The 24,817-nt window shown below is 48.3% G+C and overlaps 1 protein-coding gene across 1 annotated transcript in view; it reads right to left on the minus strand.

Annotated features, from left to right (window-relative positions):
* Window positions 1-3,138: 3,138 nt before the first annotated feature.
* Window positions 3,139-24,817, minus strand: part of LOC136937861 (zinc finger SWIM domain-containing protein 6-like) — a 34,289-nt gene continuing 12,610 nt past the window's right edge. Inside the window, exons 2-14 of the mRNA XM_067230977.1 lie at window positions 16,807-17,163; window positions 16,279-16,427; window positions 15,606-15,756; window positions 14,160-14,339; window positions 13,767-13,937; window positions 13,486-13,632; window positions 13,240-13,386; window positions 12,667-12,927; window positions 11,578-11,713; window positions 7,793-7,950; window positions 7,382-7,545; window positions 6,838-6,919; window positions 3,139-6,677 (exon numbers count right to left, since the gene is read on the minus strand). Coding sequence (XP_067087078.1) covers window positions 5,812-6,677; window positions 6,838-6,919; window positions 7,382-7,545; window positions 7,793-7,950; window positions 11,578-11,713; window positions 12,667-12,927; window positions 13,240-13,386; window positions 13,486-13,632; window positions 13,767-13,937; window positions 14,160-14,339; window positions 15,606-15,756; window positions 16,279-16,427; window positions 16,807-17,163 — 2,969 coding nt within the window. The 3' untranslated portion in view covers window positions 3,139-5,811. The remainder of the gene's footprint in view (window positions 6,678-6,837; window positions 6,920-7,381; window positions 7,546-7,792; window positions 7,951-11,577; window positions 11,714-12,666; window positions 12,928-13,239; window positions 13,387-13,485; window positions 13,633-13,766; window positions 13,938-14,159; window positions 14,340-15,605; window positions 15,757-16,278; window positions 16,428-16,806; window positions 17,164-24,817) is intronic.

The raw sequence follows: 24,817 nt of genomic DNA on the forward strand, positions 1-24,817 counted from the left end.
AAAGATATGAATTGTATCAAATAAAGGCTCAATAGCCTACAATATAATGAAATAAAAAGAATAATATCAGAGTAACCCCATGCAATAGGACTCAATGTTACAGTTAGAAACAAATACTAATATTAATTCATAGGGAAAACTATTCTGTCCCAGAGTTTATATTTATAACAGGAAAGAAATGCAGCTGTAATGCTGTGATATATTTTGAGAGAGCAGAGACAGGGATAAATCACTTGGGTGTCGATGGAGTGAAGTGGATTTTCCCTCTGTGTCTCGGTTGTTCATGTGATTATTAACACTGGGAGAAAGATGGAGAATCTTCCACCGGATTCTGGCAGGCAGGGAACTGGCAGAACGTGTGACCAAGAGCAAAATATTTTAAAAAAGTGTCATGAGTACATAAATCTTCCAATATTTGTTAATTGCTCTTGGAAACCTTTTCAAACAACCTGGTGTTAGCAGAACCAGAACTTTTAAAGAGGAGCAAATGTGTGAACCAACTGTCTTTCTAAGGTCCGGTCAGTCAAGGTTATTAGAGTTCACATTCATACCAACTTCAGTAGAGGATAATTCATCGAACAAGTGTGTAGGGGTGGATTAATGAATACACAGGCTGCTAAACCACCTAGATTTTGTGTGAAATTAAATTCTGTTTCATCACTTGCACATTCAATGTAGTTCATATTCAGAGAGATAGGGTCCGATGATCCCACCAACAGTAGCCTATATAAACACCATGGCTGAAAGGGTGGACCTTGGACACGGGATATAGACTTCTGAGGTAAAACCTTTATGAACAAGACAATCAAAAATAAATAAAAGCAAATGTACCATGGAACAATTTGATCTCCCTTTAGATGCTTCAGTAAACGATTTGATAGTCGGAAATATAAAAAGATGGCCTACCAAATGGGTGCTCAGGGAATAAGTTATGGCTGGAACTTTCTCACTCTGTCAGGCGTTTTAACTCGCTGTCCTGGAGGACACATTAACTTAGTACCCTTAAATAAAGTCCTTTAAATAAAGCTGAGAGTTAAATAATGAGAGCCTTGCTCCCCCGTTCCCTTCTGCTTTAAATGAACCTCTCCCTTTTTATTTTATTAATGTCCCCTTATCGCTCATCGCGGCCGCTGACCCATTCAGCCGCTCTCCCCACCTGCTCAACCACACCGCCTGAGATGCTCCCGCAAGTGGTCGCTGGCCACAGACGTAATTGAGGGCAATTTTCAAATTAAAATTTAAAAAACCTCGTCCATCTCGACGTGGCGGGAGGGAGTGGGGGACGGTGGGTGGATGTCTTGATCAGGTTCTGCGGGCAGGTACCCTGGGCCGGTGAGCTAGGATGATGAACGATGGGCATTAATCTCCATGACAGAGAGCGAGGAGTTAGCGCCGGTGATAGCGCAGCTAACGGCTTTAATTAGCATTTAATCAGACGCCCCGGGGCCGATGGAGGGGAAGAGGAGAGATCAAACTCAAACGGCCAAGCTCTCCTCCGGAATGAGAGAGGAAAAGGAGAGACAGTCCCAATGGTAAGCTGCCATAAGCACAGCTACAGAACAGGCCTGTGATCCTCCTTGTGCTCTGAAGGTTTAGCATGCATGTTGCCGCCTCAAAAGGGCACCGACTCCGGGGTAGACATGAAGGAGAGGTAGTGAAGTTACCCAGAGGAAGGGCCCTTGGTCATGAATATTCAATATTCTTGGATACCCAAACCAACCAAGTATGCAGATATCCGTTGCAGTGTAACATTAAGACTACTGGTGTTGTACAGTGGCCCCTTCAAACCACACTGTTGAAATCACATTTCACGCAACATCCCGCTCGCACATTTGTTCCGCATGCCTACACGATGTGATGATGAAATGCGTGCGTAATATTCATCATTGTGTAGGCCGACAGCAAAGATGCAGCATGGAAAACGACATCAGATGGCCAGTGAGTGAATGTGGCAGAGAGATCGAGACGGAGAGAGAAAGGTCTGATGGTCGATGGTGAGGAAAAGTCATTTAGTCTGAATGTGGATGTGCGTGTGATCATGATGTCATTAGAAGGATACACCATGACAGGCTGGTGGATTCCATGCTGCTGCAGGAGACCCATGGGATGTCATTACCACCTGGAACCTAGGCACAGGTCACACGCGCACACACACACACACTGCACATGCACACACACGGTCACGAGGTGGAATCCATCACATAATATATGGACAGCTCTGACCAGCCCTTGACAGCGTCGAACAATATTGTCGGTAAATCGGTGTCTTTCCTCGCCAAATCCTGAGGTTCCACGTGTGCATGTCTGTGGACAAATGGGCCTCATTACCATCCACACACAAAACCTTACATGACACACATCCACACACTAACACAGACAGCATGTGCTGCTAAGTTGCTGTGTGCACGTCTGTAGCAGGCTGTGCTTCATTACTGTTCACACAGAGACAGTTGCTGTGTTTTTGTGTCAATATTTAATGAGGGGCTGAGAGCCTAGGGACCCCACTGCTGTCAGGAGCTCCTGTAGTCTGGAGGTACCACCTGTTCAAACTCTCTCCCCAATGGCCACACACACACACACAACAAACTGACAAACCACGTTCAAAGGTTTAGTAATTTTGTTGCAACATTGTCAACGTTATACGCGTGTAAACAACAACTTTTGCTAGCTTGACTGCCTTACATCGTTTCCAAAGAAAACCATGGGAATATCAATTGAAACATGACATATTCCCCTCCTGCTGGCAAAAATGACAGGGGTAAAAAGCTGCCAACAGCTGAATGATTCCTCAGTTTGACTTCCCTGTGTCAGTGTGTCGGATGATCTAAAACTGCTTGACTGATTTCCTCTTCCTGATCTGTTTCTATGCCGACCAGCGTATCACATCCTGTCCATCACTACTCACACAGTGCACCCATAACAATAACGGATTGTTATAGAAGATGAAGAGAAGATGTCTGTGAGAGATAGCAGTCAGTCTGTGTGTCTCTCTCTCTGTGTGTGTGTGTGTGTGTGTGTGTGTGTGTGTGTGTGTGTGTGTGAGTGCCTGTAAGATGGGGAAAAAGTGTGGATTTAAAATAGTTTAACTAGAAAACATAAATTTGTTTTGCAGGACACAATTATTCAAGTAAGTGGAAGTACCTTTCAAAAAAAACTAACTTTAATTAAAACAAAAGAAAATTCAATCATCGACTCATTAACAAGATTATAAAACAGTGATTTAGTTACATAAATAAATTGATATTGGTGTATCAAATCTTAATTTCATAAGCATGTATACATGGATCGTTGTAATAAATAAAATGGGAAAAACAAAACAAAAAAATAATTTTTCCTACACAAACAAATGAAACGGCTAAAGAGAAATGGAGGAAATTCTTTCAGAAGAGAACAAGAGACACAGGACAATGTAGGTCACTAAACACACGTGAGGAATTGCTGGGTAAAAGCAGGATTTACACAGCCATTCTGTTACTAATAAAGGACACTAAAGCTGGGACCAAGGTGGGTTGGCTCTCGCCTCTTGGAACGTGTTTGGTTGTTAGAACGTCTGTTTGGTTAAAGTTAAAGCGTTAGGACAAGGCAAGAGAAAAGGCTGTTTTATTCTTTAAACAACACAAGAGAAAAGCATACCAAAAAAGCATGAAAAATGGAACAGAAATAAAAAGCATGTCAGAAATACACTGGTCTTTAAGACAAGCAGAGCAGGAGGAACCATCAATAGTTTCGATAGCCATGTCTTCCTAGCTAGGCTACATTATGATGAACCAGTGTTAGCTAAGCTTAGGTACCTGGCTGCCTCCTTACTGTAGGACCGACCTGCCATGATTGATACAAGAGAGACAGTTACTGTAAACCGGGTGGCCATATTAGGGTTAGGGCAGGCAAAGAGGTTAATACTGCAACACAACTGGCCCAGAGAAGACTAGCCACACCTCTGCTTCAGTCATCAGGGCATCCAACCCATAGCTAACTGCTAAGGTGATTTCAGTCCCACCGAAAACCAAACTGTACGGAACAAATCTGATTCAGTGGTATAAGCATAGACTCACCTTGTGAGCTCAACCAAACAGAGCCAGGCCAATCTCTTACTTCAGATATGTATGTTTAGTTAGAAAGAAGAAAGAAATCAAATAAAGACGAAAAGGGAGCGCAAGCTACAGCGGCTTCAAGTATTTCACATTACATAGAATACTCTGTATAAATTAGTTAACATATACTTTCAGATCCTCCATATCCAGACATTTCACTATTGTATATATACACAGTACAATAAACGCTCGCTAATGTCGCTCCCCGTTGGTTGATCCTGCGGTCGTTCCTTTGTCCTTTTCCTGTTCTAGAAATCCCTGAGAACATTCTGTTGACAGTTGCTGAAGGTTCCCCACAGAATATCAGAGCTGACCGGGTTCTCGTTCTGTGGTTTTTATGTAGGGTTTTAATATGATACTGGCCCCATTTTACACTCATCAGCACTAGGAAGTAGACGCCAGTGTTACTGCCTCGCCCCAGGTAGTAGTGACAAACAAGCACCCTGGGTTTGTTTTCTGATTTGTCTGCTCTTTCTTACCATCAAGGTTCGAAACGACCTATGATTCTAGGGAAGGGGGGGGGCTTTAAATGTCATAGTTAAACATTCTTAAGACAATTTTGCTATCTTATCTGTATCTTTTCCACTTTTATCTGTATGTTTTTCACTTTTAATGCAATAAAATCTTATGTTTGAAATTAAAACAGTTTAAACAATAATATACGAATATCCTACTTGACATGCCCCAGCCCTGCTCATTTCAAACATGCCTACCATGATCAGTCAGCAGCAAAGTACAAAGTTGTGACTAGCACAGCTGACTGATGGGGATAAGATGCTGTCTGGGGTTGTCTTTACGTTCTAGGAACTACATAAGGAATTCAGTCATAAGCTTGGCTTGTCTCAGTGTCTGTTTTGGCTTGCATCTGGCCCTACTGCATTAGTGGCAAAGGTAATACTAGTAATACTCATGTCCTTGTCTGTTAACCGTTTGTCATTGCTGTAGGACCAGCATACTGTCCATCTTTTAAACCACTTAATACTGTATTTACAATGGGGCCTAACTAACAGGAGGAGTGAGATACTAGCATCATTCGGGATGTAGTTAATGCCTATGACCCAGTGAGAACTGGCAGTCCGAGTGCTGCTGAGTCAACAGAAATGCTGCTGGGGGCTTCTTCCTGGTGGGCGGAGCTGAGCGCTGCAGTGCTTACCAGTGCCCCCTAGAGGGCAGGAAGGGAGGTGCTCTGTGTGGGTAAAAGCCATAGTTTCTCTCTTTGAGGGAGCCTACTGATGCAAGGTTTTTTTTGTTTGTTTTTTTGTTTTACACAAGCGCTATCATACGAGGGCTTCAGCTACTGGACAACACAATCTCAGTATAAACCAACATAAAAAAAATGTTTAAAAAAAAATGATGCTGATTATAAAAAAACTTTTACTTGTCCTCGTTTTCCCCTCTTACACATGTGAAGAAGTAGGCCTACACACAACATTCACAAAATGACAAACAAATCCTCTCTTCAGAAAATAAAAGACTTCTGTACACATAGTAGTAGTAATAATAATAATAATAATAATAATAGTAATAATGTGTACAACAATAACAACAGCAAGAACGGTAATACCATGTGTGGCTCTGTCAAGTTTTTTTCCCTCCTCGACTTCTTTCGTTTTCTCTCTCAAGTTAATGGTCCATTAGGAGTCCAAAAGGAGTGGAAAAAGGCAGACTAGAGTTAATAGAAAAGTTCTAGAAGGGCACAGTTCCCCTCGTCCAGCCCCAGTCAGCCAAACCTCTCCCTCACCAGCATCATCAGTTTCTTCTTGCCCTTGTAGATCTGTTTGAGGTTGTCTATGAACTGGGTGAACTGGATGTGTCCGTCGTGCGCCATTAGGAAAGTCTCCCGGGCCTTCCCCAGGAACTCGATGAACTCGCTGTAGTGGCGCGGGCTGATGTGCGTGAGGCGCGAGTGCGTCGTGTTGATGTACGCCCCGATGGTGGCGTCCAGGAGCTGTCGCAGCGGCGCCTTGTCCAGCGACATCAGCTTCCCAGAGTTCCTGCGGCTGTGCAGCGCCGACACGATCCCCGGCGTGGTCAGCGTGCACCGCCGCAAAATATCCGACAGCACCGTGGCGCACTTCACGCTCTTCACCACCAGGGGGATGACGGCGGCGAGCTCGTTCTTGCCCAGCGAGTGGCTGAGGGCGCAGGCCCAGAGGACGTCGTTGATGGCCGGGTGCGTGTCCTGGTTGTAGCTCAGGTTGAGGTGGGCCATGGCCAGGGTGGCCAGCTTGTACGCTCTCATGGGGTAGCCCCGGTGCTCCATGTAGCGGGCGATGGTGAACAGCTGGGTGTAGCTCATCCCCGTGGACGCCGCGTCCAGGACGATCTGGTAGGCCGTCTCGAAGGCGATGTGGTCCTTCTCGCAGAGGGTGAGGGCGGACAGGGCGCAGTTCTGGGGGTCCTTCATGGCGCACTGCAGGGCCAGGGTGCGAGCGGAGGAGGCCAAGTTCTCCTGCTGGTGGCAGTCCAGATGCAGGCGGACGATGGTGCTGTTGGACATGACGGTGGTGGCCACGATGCTGGTGGCCTCGGTGGGGGTGAAGAGGGTGAACCAGCTCTGCATGATGCTGTCCAGCGCATACACACCTGAGACACACACACACACACACACACACACACAGGGTTAAGGAACAACCGAATAACAAGCAAAAGCAAAAACAACGACAGATATTAGATTTGCAATTGCATTTTTGTTTTGTTTTTATATTTAAACGATAACCTTACCAGGATATTTGTGTGTACTTACCCACTTCTGTGGCACAGGTTACTAACCAGCGCACCATCTCTCTTCTCCTCCAGTTCAACGTGGACAGGGTTATCCTCATCACCTGGCAGACGCGAGGAAGAGGAGGAGGATGGATGTAGACAAAGATGGACAGGCGGGAAAGAAAAATAATTTGAAGAGATGAGGCAGACAGTTCACATAGGATTTGGATTTGTTTATGTTGAAATGTTCATTTAGAAACATGTAGGACTTTAGAGTACAACTTTTTTGACTACTAGGGAAGTATCAGTAGGAGCACAATGAAGAATTTCAATATACCTGTACTGTTTACAAATTACAAATAAACTTAAGAGAATGACCAGATACATCAGCATTCTTAACCATGATACTTGATTTCACAGTACCAATGATTTTGTTTGTAGTTCTTGAAATTGTGATGGCTTATTTACAGTACGCATACACATTGTGTCTATATGCATCCCTGTGTGTGTGTTACCTGTGTTTGTGTGTGTGTGTGTTACCTGTGTGTGTGTGTTACCTGTGTTTGTGTGTGTGTGTGTGTTACCTGCAGACCCAGCTCCAGGGAGACTTTGAGGAGTGTGATGTCAGGCAGGCTGTCCATGAGCGTGGCGATCTTGAAGGCGTCCTGAGCCAGCTTGAAGATGTGAGATGACGAGTGGATGTTCTTCTGGATGGACTCCAGCACAGTCTCCAGCTTACGACTGTCACCTGGGCCAGACGGGGGGACAACGAGACACATGCAGAAGCTCAACACCCTATTCCCACAGAAACGTGACAACGAAAATAAAAAGGTGAAAAAAAGAATGGTTTTGTGAAAAGTGCCCCTACTGGGTGTTCAGACGTGGTTTCACATGGGTGGGTGAGTGCATATGTTTGAGAAGGTGAGGATGCCTGTGCGGGAAAACGTGTGAATTTGAGTGGCTGTGTGTGTGTGTATATGTGTGTGTGTGTGTACCTTTGGCTGCGGTGAGCATGGTAGAGGCCAGCTCACACTGTTGGGACTCAATGTGGCTGAGGGTGAACCAACGAGGGTAGCGGTTGGGTACCACGGAAACAATGTGATGCGGCCGCGACAGGTCACCCGATGATGCTGTCGACTCTAACACGGGTAACCTGGAAAGACAAACACACAAACTAGCATCATGTCACACACACATAGATGCCCACTCAGCTAGAAACACCAAACAACAGTCACACTCAGAAAGAATGACTCTTTCTGCCTCTCTCTACATGTAAAAGCATTCTGGCCATCAGAATCTTGCACGTGAAAGACCCAGACAAAAATACTTCATTATTTCTGCTCCGATAGCAAGCCTGGGATTCATAAGGGGAATGATGTTTGCATATTTCTACCATTTACTTTCCAAACCTAGTTCTTAATCACCATGCTGAAGTCACCCCAGCATAATTAGCAGTTCTTGCACTTTAATGGGTATTAACGAAGTCATGTTCCAGAACAGCTGCTAGTGTATACAGGAGTCCTGTATATACAGTGTATACAGGAGTCCTGTATACACTCTCTGTCTCTCTCTCTCATTATAGACAACAGACTAGATCCTATCACCATGGCGGACAGCTCATCTCAGATTCCAGCCCTCTCCTCTCCTGCCCCATTTCAAAGGTCTCCAAGCCTTCTGTAGACAGGCAAACCTGGGCGCTTCTCAACCAATCACAAAGATAATTGAGTCTACAGGGAAATTAGGAAATTCACCTTGCACTCCTCCGAGGTTGGACACACATCAAACACGTACGGTACCGTGCGCATGCGCACTTCTTATTTTTTTCCCTCGCAGATCTACACATAACATCTGACATTACATCAAAGCAAAGCTAGAGAGGTCATGCTAAATGCCTGTTTCATTTTCAGAGCAGAGCACGTAAGATACTGTTGCCACCTAAGCACCATCAACATTTCAGTCTGAAGCATGTTAGACCAAGAGAGGGAGGAACAGGTATAAACAGACTCTCGAAAATAAAGGTGACAAAATTCAAGGCGAGAGATGTGCCGAGTGTGAACACCGAGGCTTAGTGTGAAACGGAGATGTTTCAATGCCATAGCAACGAGGGGTTCATTCCAAGCACATCTAAAGAGCTGCTAAAAGCTCCGGAACACTGGGGGATTCTAGAAGATTCCTGGGGTGTAGCAAAGCAAAAAAAATAAAAGGCCTTAGCTAAAGATGGAGGCCTCATCAACATTCCTGCCTTTGTTTGCCTTTCACAGGCTAGCCACTGGACAGGATCGTCTAGAAATGTAAGAAAACCGACAAGTAACTTATTCAGAATGTTTCATGAGGGAAAATAATACTGGGTCATTATTTTGAGCAAAAAGGTTAGCAAAAGATGCACCACTTCCTAATAACAACCATGTAAAATCTTCAAAACGACCTCAGCTGTAAACATTATGACCCCCCCATCAAGATTACACTGTAAACCCTCACATTTATGTTACTGCCTGTGCTCAAAAAACAACAGTAAAAGTCAAGGCTCGTTTCTTCACAGCCATGAGTAGCCTGAACGTGACTCCATTAAAGGCAGAGTAAGGGAGGAGGCGAGTGGAGGGGGGGTCAACCAGCTCCCCTGGCGTTCCTGCAGCGCATCAGGACAGAGCGGGGACCCTCACACACAGGCGTTAAAGGGTAACAGCGGCTGGCTAGCAACCACGGGGCGCTCAAATCCATTCATTCAAACACACGTATGCAGGAAAACACACACGCGTGCACACGGGTATTGCAAACGCACACACGATCCCACAGATATGTCGATTCTTTCAGAAGGTGTCTCTTACAAACCAAGGTCCTCCACCCTCTCCTCCAGGTTTCTGGTGAACGTCAGCCTGACTAGTGAACTCTCTACCTCCAACCTCTTCCCCTTCAGAGTGTAAACACTGCTCGCTTCCCTCCATCCATCCACACATCCGCTCGGAAAACGTCTCTCTGCCTATTGTAGCTCAAGCCCATCCATCCTGGTTCTCCACAGAGGAAGGAACTGACAGCTTGGCCTGACAGGAAGTCTAACAGCCCTTCACATACGTAGGGTCCAATAGCCTACAGGCTGTAGATCCAACAGTGAGTAGCCAACGCTGCTTTACCGGAAAGATCCGGCACCGTGTTTCTCTAGGGCCCTGTGTGAGAGGGACATCTGTGGGGAACACGAGCAATGTGGTGTGGGTGTGGCGCTGCTAAATGGCCTCCTTTTCAGTTCCCTCACTCGGTAGCTAACACGGTTGTGTCCAACTCCACATGCATATACAATGGAATAGTTGACCCGCAGACGCTAGAAATACCTCCTCGTTGCCTTCACCAAGACCCAACAGCTCTGTTGGAGTCTCTCAGCGGTTACAGCTCAAATAGGCCTCGAAATATATATCAACGCTTCACGGCCGCGTTGAGCTGCGATTGTACCATAGACATAGGCGAGGACTACATAGAAACGTACTGAGCAGCATTGCATTAGCATTCGCCACCGACAGCCACTGCACTAGTACATTACAATGCAGAAAGCATCTGAGCAGAAAGCAGCACTGTGTTGGGTTTAGCGTGGGATAAACTGCACCAGGAGACAGGGTCTTCCCCTCCTTCACGTAGTAATGAACCTGCCCAGAAGAAACCCAACGCCACACTACCCAACACAACACAAAGTCCCCTCTGCACCTGTAAAACCTGCTTCTCACCCAACCTGGAGTCCCATATCCAAATGGTGTATAGCGCGTTGTTTGTGTGTTTTCCGGGTGTTTTAAGAGACTCTCCGTATCAATGATGCCGTAATGGGAGCCATTAAATGCGGGTCCTTCTAGCCTCTCTCTGTGTTTAACTGGCCAGAGTCCCCTGGGAGCAGAGAGGTATACGCTATCATATTACAGTACGCTACATTACACACATTCATTACCTGCTGAGTAGACACCCCTGCTCCCAGGAGCTGCTATAAGTGGCCACATTATTCTAAATCGCCCGTTTCACACGCCAGGGGTGGTGCTGGGGCTGGGGTGCGTGTGAGACTGTGCAAGTGTGTATGTGTGTATGAGAGTGTGTGTGTGATTCAGAAAGATCAGGTTGGACACTGCAGAGAACAGAGGCACAGGGCTGTATACAGCTTGGGGTGAACACACAAACCACTAGAACATACAAACTCATGAATCGGGCTGTACATTTTAGGGGCCTTGTCTGACATCCGTTGTACTGGGAATATGGCAAAGACCAAGATACTTCCCTTCACTGCTGAGCTAGTTGACAGGTAAACTGGTTTACACTGCATTAGGAATATACAAATGTGACTTGATTGTTAGAGTTTTCCCTGCCTTTTGCTACAACTGAACATCTACGATCTCAACATTTCCATGCTGAACACCCACAAGCGCTCCTTCCCTCATTCTCACCGAGCACCAGTGGTGATCTGGGCCCGAGCCACGGAGAGCTAAATGATAGCGAAGGTGTTCCTTTGTTCTCCATGCCGGGCTAGCTCGCGTGTCCCCGTTGGCCACACGTGCGAGGCTGCACATCATAGCCACTAATTAGTGCCTAATTAATCAAATTAATATTCACTGATCCGGCTCCCCGCACACACAACATCAAAACAGAGTGGCTTCCTCTGCAGAACACACACACACGCACACGAGCGCAGACGCTTGCACGCTACACACAGACGTCGACGTATACTTTGCCCACGCCACACTCGCCTGTCCACACCCACAAACACACGCACGCGCACGCACACACGTTGGGAAGACGACGTAGAGGGACTCACCGCATGGCTCTCAGTGCAATCTTGTACGCCAGTTCAGCATCGTGAGGTAGGAGAGAGGTGAAAAGATAACGAGCAAAGGTGTGCATGGGAACACTCTCTCTGTGAACAATCTCCCCCAGGCCACTGTAAGGCCCACCTGCAAACCAGACGGAGAGAGAGCAGGGACACATGGTTTATGGACACACTCACCTAGGCACACAAATGACCAAGCGAGTCCACCTGAAAACACCTTTGTGGACAGGGAGAGGGGAATCGTTTTTTTTTTTTGTTCAGGTGGATTAATACCTTCCTTTTTTTTGTTTTTGGAAGCATCTTCGGTGTGATTTTATTTCTGATTTATAATCATCTGTTTCAATCCTGCAGAGAGAGGGCAGGGCTAGACGCTACCGTCCTTGTTTTCTTTCCTGACGGGTGGGGGGGGGGGGGGGGGGAGGCCACGAGGCAGGAGACTAACTGTGACGTTGTGAACACCATATGGCCATATGTGCAGAAGCCTTCCCTCTCATACCCCCCCTCCCTCCATCCCTCCCTTCCCCTCAGAGGGTTATTTCAGACACAACAGGCCACAGACCACATCACACGTGGGGTCCACTCAAGCCTCCAGAAGCCTCAGGCCCAGAATCCTCGGGACTCTGTTACGAGGCAGCCCCAGAAGTGGGTGGTCGTCCTGGGCAAAGGCAGGGCCTGTGACTGGGGTTAGGGTGGGACGAGAGGTTTTGAGGGCTGAGTCTACAGGATACGCCACCTCACCCATTTCCAAACCCCAGGCGTCACATTCTGTTCCAGCACAAGACCTCGATACAGGGTGTGCTTGAGAGTGTGTGTTTGTGGTTGCTTACACAATACACCCGATGGTACTCTGCAAGGCTTATTTCTGTCTGGTTTCGAGGCGGCTGTAGTTATATTTACACCACAAAATGGAAAGATAATAAATATTGAGACAGACTAAAATGTGTTTTTTCCTGTTCTTTGTTTAAGTATGTAAGCCAACTAGGGATAGGGAGACAAGAATAGAGAGTTGGGTAAAAAGCTTTGAAATCTATCCCACCGGTGTGTGTGTGTGTGCCTGATGTAGCGCGCGTTCCTCACCCTCTAACAGGAAGACAGCTTGTTTGCGGAAGATCTTGACCAGGGTGTCGTCTAGCTCCACTTCCTGCAGCTTGGCCAATAGCTGCTCTTCGTTGCGACACACCTTCTCCTGGGCGTACAACCCATCTGGCATCACCCTCTGCTGGCCTAGACCAATCAGGGCCGTTTCCACAGCCAACGCCACGTACGATTCGCCATCGCCTAGCAACCGCTGCACTGGCAACCGCTGCAGCTCTGCCCGACTCACTACGCTAGAGCAGTCTGAGGGAACGAGAAAACACACACAAACAGGAGGAGGAGAAAGAAAACAAATGAGAAGAGGAGAACACAGCAAAGAGTCAAACAATTCTACTAAACCCAACAAAAGGTTCCAGCAAGTTTGATGGATCCGTGTGACAAAACCGAGCTTTGAGGAAGACCCTAACATTCGATAACCTTTAAAGAACATGGAAAAGTCGAAGACAAAAAGGGACCGTGTGAGATAGTGTGCATGGAAGAGATAGTGTGTGCGCGAGCGTGTGTGGGCTTCCAGCACGGTGACCAAGCATGGGCAGTCTCTCCCAGGCCCCGTACCTGAGAGGTCCAGACAGGTGTTCCCCCCCTCCTCCGACCCCCGTCCCGTCTCTGTCAGGGTGCTGAACAGGGTCCCGATGGGATCCAAGGGATGTCCTACCCAGCCCTCCATGTTGGTGATGGACGTGACGCCTTTATGAAGCAGCTCTGCGACAGAGATACCACATGTTAACCACACACAAACACACACACACGAATGGCCAGACAAATGTGTATGACCTGTGTGGGGTTGTAGCCCCTGCCCACCTTTCTTGTGCCGGCGGAAATGCTCCAACTGTCTCTGCTGCTGACGTTTTAGTGTGTTCACCACCGCAATGGCCAATCGGAGGGCTTCCCGGGGGTAACCGTGGGAACGCAGGGCATCCACCCTGGCACATGCCGTTGGGACATGCTCTGAGGGACGGAGAGAGGGGCAGAGGAGAGAGGGGCAGAGGAGAGAGGGGTTCAGTTTTTGAAGAGCATACTCTGTCATTTCACGAGAACAGAACACACACCAACGTCACACACGCACGCACGCACACACTCACCGTGCCACATGGGCCAGCCGCGAGTGTCGAAGAGGGAGCCATCCTGGTTGTCGTGGTAACAGTAGTTGGCGTAGAGGTCGCTGGCGATAATGTGCTGCAGGTGGCGGTCCTGCCAGTGGAGGTCGCACGCCTCGATGGCCCGCGTGAACACAGTCCTGTGAGGGCGCGACTCTGAAGGAGGAGAGAGAGGACACCGTTCACCTTTCACCTTCTCACAGGGGGAGAGAGAGAGAGAGAGAGAGAGAGAGAGAGAGAGAGAGAGAGAGAGAGAGAGAGAGAGAGAGAGAGAGAGAGAGAGAGAGAGAGAGAGAGGACACAGAGATAGAGGGGGGAACGAGAGAGAGACAGAGAAAGAGAGACACAGAAAGAGAGCAAAACCTGTCCGTCCCTCACCTTGGTTTCCATGGGCACCCTGAGGCAGGGAGTGGGTGAGGTTGGGCAGCTCATTGCCGTGGTTACCGTCCTCCCAGGGGCATACGTCCACACTGTTCCACCGCTGGAGCTGACGGAGCCACCAGCACTTCTGCTCCGCCTTGCAGTGGGGGTTCAGCACGATACACATCCATAGGGCCCCTGTACACACACGGTGAAGAATACACACTCTGATCTTTTTTTTATGCATACGCTGGTTGTCCCTCAAGGTACACTATTCTATCATCATGTCTGACCCACGTGACAACAATTATCTTTTTTAAATTTACAGTACAGGTAAGTGGCAGGGCTGCCGTTAAATTATTTAGAGGCAGGAAAAGGATTTCACTTTTCATTCCGAGGTGTAGAGAACCTGTCCAGTTCCCTTTCTCTTTTGAAAGGTTGTGCTCAAATGCAGGCTTGCACTGATGCACATGCCCAAACTGACAAACTATTTAGAAACCGGAAAACTTTATTAATCCGTTTGTGACAAGAGACACACAGCTCAAAGTGAGATGAAAAGAAAAACAAACTCAAAAGGGAGGAAGCGTCTAGGATATAAAAACAGTAGGACAGAGTAGAAGCTGAGAGATACCAGAATGGCTGTGAGACACAACAGCAACCCAGGTCACGATGTGTATGTATTCTGTATACATTCGAAAGTACTAGCTGGAATGTCTGTTTAAGCTACCCAGCTATTGAGATGGGGCTGAGGGGGAGAGAGAGAGGGGTGGCCGAGAAAGGAGACTGGAGACTTCGACATGGGCACACAGAGAGGAAACGAAATAGAAATGAGGGCTGTGTAGATAAATAGATAGAGAAGTGAAGGAAGGATGGCTTTGAGTCTGGAGGAGAGGAGTGAAAGATCGGGACAAAGAAGAAAGGAACCGAGAGGGCTGCATTTCCCACCCATCGGGAGAAAGATAAGGAGTGAGAGAGAGGGGTTTGAAGTCCGCACTTCGAAGCAAAGTTACACTTCTAACCGTACACGCAATTAAAGCAGATTAAAACTCAAATGACTGCACCATCCCTGGAAAGCGGAGACCGAAGGCAACAGCGAAGGAAAACAACCAAACAACACACATCTAAACGTTAGATGACAACAAAGACTGCCGACAATTTCTGCTGTTGTCCTAGTAACAGGCCCCCAGGATTCTGGAAGTGTGACTTGGTTTTTCAAGTAAACAGGTTTTTTTTAGAGAGTGAACGGTAAACAGTTGGTGAGGACTTAAACACCACCTTGTGGACCCATAGTTTCCCCACACAAGCATACACACACAAAATGTGTAGCAAACCAGGGTGTGTGTGTGTACTAAACCAAGGCAAGTGTTTGTCCATCAAAAAAAAAGAAAATGCCAGTCCTCCAGTCTCAGTGCACCAGTGAAAGTGCTCACTGGTGAAAGAGTGTGTGTGTGTGTGTGTTCTCACCTAGCTCGTCCCAGAGCTGTCTGTACTTGTCGGTCATGGTGGTGCCCTGCTGTCTCCACAGGGCCAGCCTGGGGTCACCCATGAACTGTTCTGTGATCAGTGTTAACATCCGCGCTCCGTTGGAATCCCTCATCTTCAGCATCTCCCTTACCTAAAGAACACACACACACACGTCAGTCGGTCAGTCAGACACACAGAAATATATACAAAACACATACGCAGGCATTTCTAAATGGAATGTAACAGGCGCATTAGGCTTTCATCCTCACTACGCTTGATCGTGAAGAGTGTAATCTGCGTGTGTGTGTGTGGTCATCAAAGAGCATAATGTAGGAGCACATTAAAGACCCTGGTTAATGGCCAGAGCAAGCAGTCTTTATGCAGCAGTGACAACACATTACAGTTATACCCCTTTTCAACAGCCAATCATAGGCTTTGAGTCTGGAATAGAAAACCAAACACAAATCTGCCACTTCATCTGTGCTCTGACACGGTTGATAGATCGAGAGTTCCTTAAAATGACCGAAAAACGACTTGTATAAGGGGTTGAAGAAAGGAGGGTTGTCCAGGATTTATGTTAATGAGGTTGTGTGTGTGATTGTGTGTGTGTGGAGGTTTCCTGTACGTGAGGGTTGCGCGTGTGAGTGTGTGCGTGCGTGTGTGTGCGTGCTACCTTGCTGAACAGCAGGTTGAGCTGTTTCCCAGAGCCGTGGTATCCTCCCTGGGAGAGGAAAAGCTTCACCTGCTCCTGGACCTGCTCCTCGTCTAGGTGCCAGCAGTTCTCGTCATCCACACTGGCCCCTGCCGTGGGGTCCGGGGCCCCTACACACACACACACACACACACACACACACACACACACACACACACACACACACACAGGTACACAAACACACACACACTGTATTTTACTAGACAGTCAACATAAACCTTTTCCAGACCGTGTCAGTGTCTTCCCCCTCCTCTCTCTGTCCTTCACCCTCACCCCACCTTCCCAGAGGTAAATAACAGGTCCATAGTGTAGATTGGAGGACACCGTCTCTCTGTTCAAGGCAGGATCACCCTAATGAGCTGCATCGATCTGCCCAGCCCCTGCCTCAATCACAAAATCAATGTCTCACACACACACACACACACACAGAGACACCGCATGTTCAAAAGCTGTAAGTAAAGCACACAAACACACCCCGCACCCTCTTACCGTGAACCTGGTTGATCTCAGAGTTCTGCGACAGGATCTCGTCGGCCAGTTTCTGGGCGGTGGGCAGCACCTCCGTGTGGTGGACGGAGATGAGGTACTGGACAAACTTCTGCAGCTGGTCCCTACTCATCTGGAACAGCGTCTCCGAGATGGGCAGGTGCAGCTTGACCTGCTCGGGCTTCCGTACGCGGTACAGGGACAGCGCCACCACGTGGGCGCAGTAGAAGATGTCCTTGTTGCCGCAGGTGCAGGTCACCGCGGTGATCTTGCAGCGGTCGAAGCTCACGCTCACGCTGCACACCTGCTCGGGCTGGGCGGCCGTGGCCGGGTCGGTTACCGTGCCGCTCAGGTGGAACCCTGAGGAGGAAGGAACGACAAGGGGGAGAGAGAGAGAGAGAGGTAGAGTGAGTGAGAGAGGTAGAGAGAGAGAGAAAAGAGAAAGATAGAGAGGTAGAGAGAGAGAGAGAGAGAGAGAGAGAGAGAGAGAGAGAGAGAGAGAGAGAGAGAGAGAGAGAGAGCGAGAGAGAGGTAGAGAGAGAGAGAGAGGCAAAAAGAGAGGGGTTAATAGACACTCTGACGCACAGACTATTATGAAGACCGCATATTTTAGACACAGTTTTACTGTACAGAGATTGACTAAGCGGGAGAGAGATCGAATTGAATTAGCTAATTGACCTATATTGAGTTAAATGTTTGAGCTAGCTACCTAGCGAATTACACGGCTGTAATTCCATCACAGCAAGCCTTTGAAAAGGGAATATCACAAAGACTCCACCCCGACTACGAGTTAGAATCGGTTTGATAGAGAGATAAGAGGTTAGATGAGGGTAGCAGACTCTGTGTAACATCACAGAGAAAAAGGGGAGAGAGAGAGCGAACGAGCGAACGAGCTCCACCATTACCCTGACGTGTCTCCGTGTGCGAGAGAAGGTGTGTGTGTGTGCACGCGCATGTGTGTGTGTGTGTATCAATAATGGAGCCTTTTCATTTGAATAGCATTTGATCTATTCCTCGCCACACCATGAGACAGAGGTCATTATGCGAGAATGAATATGCATGAGCAGGGGTGGGGCGCTGAGCGCCGGCCTAAAACACACACACACACGGACTGGCAAATGAAAGAGCATATGAAACGCACACACACACATACACAGCATGAGATCATGCATTTATTAATAGCAGGGGAGGGGCCAGGGAGATGGAGAGCGTTATGAATTCATTTATGCGCTCAGGAGAGAGGATAAGGCACGTTGGCCCAGGGAGGACATCCATCTATAAATACGGTTATCAAAGGAGCACGTTCGCTCTGATAGCAGGTCTGTATTAACATGGATATCAAAGAGGGCCGCTTCTGCTCGACATGCGGTCCATGCGTTGGGATGTGACATGGGGGGTGGAGGATGTGTGTGTGTGTGTGTGTGTGGGGGGCTGAGAGCCTTTTTACACCACACACTGTTTGAGAGTTACACCTTGATCTGGCAAAGGGTCACAGACCGAACTGTGTCCCTACACTGTGAGTGCAAACCCCAACCTGTCATGAGTGTGTGTGTGTGTGTGTGTGTGTGTGTGTGTGTGTGTGTGTGTGTGTGTGTGTGTGTGTGTGTGTGTGTGTGTGTGTGTGTGTGTGTGTGTGTGTGAGATTATGGCCCCAGAGGTAGTTCAGGATGCAGTCGAAAACTCCTGAATTTCCGGAGTGACACCACAACCCCAGAAAAGGGGGAGGGGAGCAACTCAGAACATCCAAAACATCAAGATGAAAACATAAGTGGCTAGAAATGCACTTGTCACCTGGTAAACACCATACACGTATATATCAACATATATCAATATATCAGCATTAGAATTCGTATGGCTAGATGTAAAAGTCCAAATGTTAACAGTCTGTTCTATGACTGAGAAGTCACATCATATACTTCCATGGTCAATTTCTCTTTCTTCTGAAAAATAACAGGTTTGCCTTGAAGTCATGTCTGATGGAAACTCCCTACATTTCCCTACCGTTTCATCGCTCCATCCCCCTCCATGCACCCCCTGTTCGGCATTCTCTCCCTCTCTGACAGATGGGTGGGTAATGAGTTTTGCCTCTCTCCTGTCCAAGAATCTGGGCACTGAAAACTCCCCCCAACGCCAAAAAATGCCCTTTTAATTTAGCCGAGCGCTGAGCAAAGGGATATTACTTTTTATGATGACACACCCAGACAAGCACGCGCGCATGCATACACAAACAAACAAACACACACGCCCCTCTCACTATCTCTCTCCTGCTCCCATGACTACTGGTTCGCCATGAAACCTTGGACTTCTCACGTGCTATCTATTAGAGCCTTCGCACCCCCCTCACCCCTCACCCCCCCCCCCCCCCCCCCCCCCGGACCCCTTCCAACCCAGGGCTTAGGGGCTGCTTCTCTGACCGTCAAAGAGGCCAGGGCACGCTTTCAAAGGAAGCGTGGCGGCCATTTTTAGCAACAAGGCTTCAGTGAGGTTGCCCTAGAAACCCCTCATGACCAGCCTGGTGAAATCACACTTGGCTCGAGGCGCAACCTGAGAGCTAGTAGAATAGACGAGAAGAAGAAAAATCTTGCGCATTTTTGCAAAGGGGGGGGGGGGGGAGAAGGGAAAAAGAAAGAAAGAGAGAGTGTATGAAGTGTGCATGTGTGTGAACCCATCAAGGCCCCGGGACCACCCACACACTTAGTGCTGGGAGGAGGACACATCAAAGCACCCGACGCCTCCCAAATAGCCCGCTCCCTCTCTCCCTCCACTTTTGAGTCATATAAGTGCCGATAAGCCGGCAAGCCTTCTCTTGACCAGCTACAGTCACTTGTGTTGCCGGTACCAAAACAAGGGGGCCCCCCAAAATACCAAAATCATGCTCTTATTTCAGGAGAAGGAGGAGAAGCCACAGGCAGTCCCACAGACTCAGGAATGCAGCGTTTATATAGGTCCCATAAAGTAGGGTTTAGCTGTAGTCTCTCCCTACCCACTTGAAGGGGCTATGGGTGGAGGCTGGACGTTGCTTGCCTAAGCACAAATAGCTCTCAGTGTGTGCTACCACTAGGGCAAATTAGATTGAGCATCATACATATATTTCCCCGATCAAATTAAGATTCCAAGTCAATGGAGACATTTCTGGTGGAGCAGCAGTGAGAAGGTCATTAACTTTATTTGCTGAATTGGTTCATGAGTGACTGTCCCCTAAATCTAATATGGCACCACACGGTTCAGACCAACCAGGAGAGAGGGGGGGGGGGGAGAGAGAGAGAGAGAGAGAGAGAGAGAGAGAGAGAGAGAGAAAAGGAGAGGGAGGGGGAAGAGCGAGAGAGAAGAGGAGGAGGGGGGGGAGCTGGAGGAAAAGAGATATAGAGAAAGAGAGAAACAGGAAGAGAGAGGGAGATAAAGAGATAGAAGAGAAAGAGAGGGGTGGAGAAGGTGGGGCCCCATCGACTGCTGTTGTTGTTCTCCACTTTAGCTTTGAGTGCTAATCAAATGACCACACAGAGCTCCAGTTCAGAGCCGGTGTATGTGCGCCGGGGGGCCTGGGGCCCTGCTCTCACAGAACAGGATCCTATGGTAGGTGGAGGGATCCAGTGATATCTACGCAGCACGTTAATAGGATGGAATTCCATCCGGCCGAACTCAGAGGCCCCTGAAAGGAGAACTGAGTGGAATCTCAAGTGTGAGGAATGCCACTGCTGGGCAGTATAGAGCAGAGCATGGACTAGGAGAAGTTGTGTGTATTGTAACACCTTGGCTGACATTAACTGTACATGCTGTGTGTGTGTGTGTGTGTGTGTGTGTGTGTGTGTGTGTGTGTGTGTGTGTGAGAGAGAGAGAGAGAGAGAGAGAGAGAGAAGAGAGTAAATCCGTGTGTGTGGTCCTATAGCCCCATGGAGTGACCGTAAACAAAGATCAATCCATCTCTGTGGGAGGTCTTGCTCTCGGCGTGCGCTCACGCCTGTTTGCATGTTTTTGCTAGTGTGTGTGTGCGTGCGTGTCTGCAAGGTGTGGGGAGACATGAACGACACAGCTGAGCGCCCAGGGCGGCCATGTTTGTTCCATGAACCTTCGAAGAGAACAAAGGCCTTGTCCACTGCAGGTGCTTTTTCATCACACACGAACACACACACACACACTTGCATATATTTACATTCACATGTGCACAACATATGCACACACTAGAACACTACCACTCTTAACAGTGTCAATTAGTGTTTTTGGACATTCTATAGATATAGTCTATATCAATTGTATTACGTCTACTTTAGAACTTGACAGCATATCTGCACATTAATCATAGAGAGAGAGAGAGAGAGAGAGAGAGAGAGAGAGAGAGAGTGAGAGAGAGAAATAGCAAGAGAGAGAGAGAGAGAGAGAGAGAGCGAGAGCGAGAGAGAGCGAGAGCGAGAGAGCGTCAGACTGATGTGTGATCGAAGGTGTCATCCTTTGCTTGCTGTGGTGACAGTTGACTGCAGGTCTGAAGCCGCCACTTAGTTTGCCACGCGATATGTCAGGAAGGACTTACAATTTCAAAACTATCACTTACAAAATGGATTCTAATTTTGTTGGATTGGATTGTCAGGGCCCTGCTCAGCATTAGTATGCCTGTCTGGCTGGCTAGCACAGAGTAAGAGACAGAGAGAGAGACACAGAGAGACAAAGACAGAGATAGACAGAGAGAGACATAGACAGAGAGAGAGATCAATAGAGATTGACAAAGACAGAAAAAGAGAGAGATAGGTAACGAAAGAGAAACTTAAAGTAGAGAGAAAGAGAGAGACAGGTGGACAGACAGAGTGAAAGAAAGAAAGAAACAGAATAAGAAATAAGAGAGAGAGCCTCGGCCAGGAGACGACTATGTTGAATGATTTGGACTGCAGTGTCTTTCACTAGCTAGAAAGCCCTGTAGTTAGTAAGCACAGTAAGTTTCAAAACAAGATTGTCCATCCCATCTTATACTAAAGGGGAAGTCCTACATATAAACATCCTCATCTCTCCAGGGCTAGGCCAAGGCATGTATACAGAACACATCAAGCAGGGTTCGTTAGCTGAAACGAGATTGAGCATGGATGGAGATGATCGTGTGTCATTAACATCTGCTGTTCCTAGAGGCCCACAGTATCATGGAATAGGAATCATTGAAAAGCCATTGTCTGTTCCACCAGGTTGGAGATTGTATTCGACCATGTTACAATGGGGGAAGTGTGTGTGTGTGTGTGTGTGTGTGAGTGTGTGTGTGTATACCAGAATGGAGGGTGAGAGAGGCTGGAGGGTAGATCATATGACACCTGACACTGCCCCACAAGATTAAGAAGAATCACGAGGAGGAAATATTGTAACGTCGCTTTGATAGCAAAAAACAAAATGGAAGGACATTATGTAACAAAAGAACAAAGCAAAGCATGACCGTGTGTGTTGTGCATTTGTGCTTAAAAAAGGAAGCGTTGTTGTATTTTAGCCCACTAGTCTAAAACAGGAAATAGCTAACCTTCCCTTGCCCCTCCCAACTAATTTGGAAAGCCACCAAACTCACTACATTACACACGGGTACCAACACACACACACACACGTACACACACCCCATCCGCAGACTTACACTCACGATGCAAGCATGCGCACAGACATGCTAGCTTTGCTGACTCCCTTAGTCAGCCTCCCACAAACACAACCCCTCCGCTTCTCTCCCCTGCTCTCTCCAATGAATGTTACTCTCCTCCTACCCCTTCCCCTGACACACACATACACACACACAGCGCTGCATGGCCCTAAGCTGACCTGCTGTGTGTACTGACGTCACACACCAGACAAGGAGAGGCACCGTTCCAGACACACATACACACTCGTGCGTGTCCACACACACACACACACACACACACCGCCCCGACTAAAGGGGGGAAGCTGCATTCCGGGCACCTCCGCGCACACACACATGCACACACGCGCACGCACACACAAACACCACGCCTGGAAGCATGGGGGAAGCATGGGGAGAGCTCAGCTGTAGTGTGGGGGAGGCGGAGGGGGCGGGGAGAGGGGGGGGGGGGGGGAGAGAGAGGCGGGGAGGCTTGGCAGTGAGCCAGAGTTCCTCTGAGCTCAGCACTTCCCCTTTCAGCCTGGGCCAGCCGCCGTTTGCGTAACGCGGCCCTCCCTCCCGAGCACCGAACTTAACCCCTCGCTTCCTGGAGTCGGGCGGGGGAGGAGCTGTTTCGCCACGCCGTCGATCACCCCCCCCCCCCACCCCCCTCCGCGACCCATGCAGGACACTTGATGTGAGACAAAGAGAGAGAGAGAGAGATGGAGAGAAAACCAGGAAATTGGGACGGAACCGGTCCCCCATGTTCCCGACTAGTTCGTTCACAGGATGTTGCCGGTGGGGATGACCGACGTAGCTCTTTCCCTTTATCACCCTCTCCTATAATATTCACACATCTCTCACCCACGCCCTCAGGTCCAGTTCCCCTCACACCCAGGGACTCTTTAGCCTGCTTTAGAAGATCATCTCTTCCAGAGGACAAAGTAGGCTGCGCACATCAGTGCTGCAGCAGCAGAGATAACCCACCTACGGAACTCAATAGTAAATGAGCCCACGAACTAGCTTCCTCATCAACATCCCTTCTTACCAGCCACATGGGGATCTCAGTCTCTCTGCCATTTAATTACACGTAGACCAGGGCTGGCACGCCCACTGCCTTCTCGGAGAACTGCCTGCCTTGTTGCATCTGCTGCGAAGCACGCACACTGACCTTCCAGAACAATCCCAGCGCTCGGTCTATGTAGGCCAACCTGTCCACTCTGCCCAGCACTGACCCACGGCTAACACATCCGCCACAGCGGTTTTCCCCCCCAAAACAGAGATGACAAGTGTCATTCCTCACACTAACCACAGCAGACGTTGGGCTGCGATGCGGGGTGGGGGGGGGGGGGGGGGGAGAGAGAGGGTGGGAGGGGGGGTGTAAGAGAAGAGTAGGGTGAGCTCACGTTTAATATCACTTGACACGCGTCATCCAGCATTGCCTGAACCGACGCTGAGCCCCCCGTGTCAAAGCTTCATTCACTCACTCACACACACACACACACTCACACACACACTCACACACACACTCACACACACACACACACACACTCACACACACACACACACACACAAAGAAAAAGCAAAGACAAACATCATGACTGCCTGGCATATCTAATCGACAGGATACTGAATAGGGTCAGGGATAGGGTTTAGATGGATGAGAGAGAGAGAGAGAGAGAGAGAGAGAGACAGAGAGAATGCGTGTGAGTGAGAGAGAGGCTGGAACACTTTCTGTAGTGGTTAGTCGATTCTCCTGCCTACAGGCAATTCCTGTAAATATTGACACTGATGTTAAGACCATTCTCTTAAGGCTCAGCTATACAGAGTGGTAGCTTGATGCACTCCTGGCACAGCGAAGCACCTCTCATCACATCCCATAGCAAAGACCTGCGTCAGCAAATTGAGAAGACGCCCGCTGCTTGACTTCAATGGGACATGGTTGGATAAGCCACAAGAAAAGAGAGCTTTCTGACCAGGTCCGGATGCTTCTCCAAGTCCTTTTGAGTTCCCACTGAAGAGCGACTATTTCGGACATTTTAGAAGAGGAATCCTATTTCGCCAAAAATGGCTGGTAAAAGGATGTCCTGATCCAGTGCTACCTTGAGAGAAACGTTGCTGCTACTGGCTGGAGACAGAGTAGCCACAGAGACACAGGTTAGAGGCTTGCTCCATTCTAAGGTTCGTGTCTCCAATTCGAAGAGTTTAGCCTCATTGTTGACACCCACATTACCGTGACAACACCTATCTGCATCTTGACTGACTGGCTAAACTGAGTCTCCCTTCCCAGAGTGGCTGTCACCAGCCACCACAGTGCAGACACTGACTCTATCCTGCTCCCTGTACCTGAACGAGGGCTCCATGTACAAGCTTTACCTGGTTTACTACCCACATGAACCTGGCTGGGACAACAAGTTAGCTTCATGATACATGATACATGAT

The sequence above is a fragment of the Osmerus mordax genome, chromosome 28 (genome assembly GCF_038355195.1).
Source record: "Osmerus mordax isolate fOsmMor3 chromosome 28, fOsmMor3.pri, whole genome shotgun sequence".
Lineage (NCBI taxonomy): Eukaryota > Metazoa > Chordata > Actinopteri > Osmeriformes > Osmeridae > Osmerus > Osmerus mordax.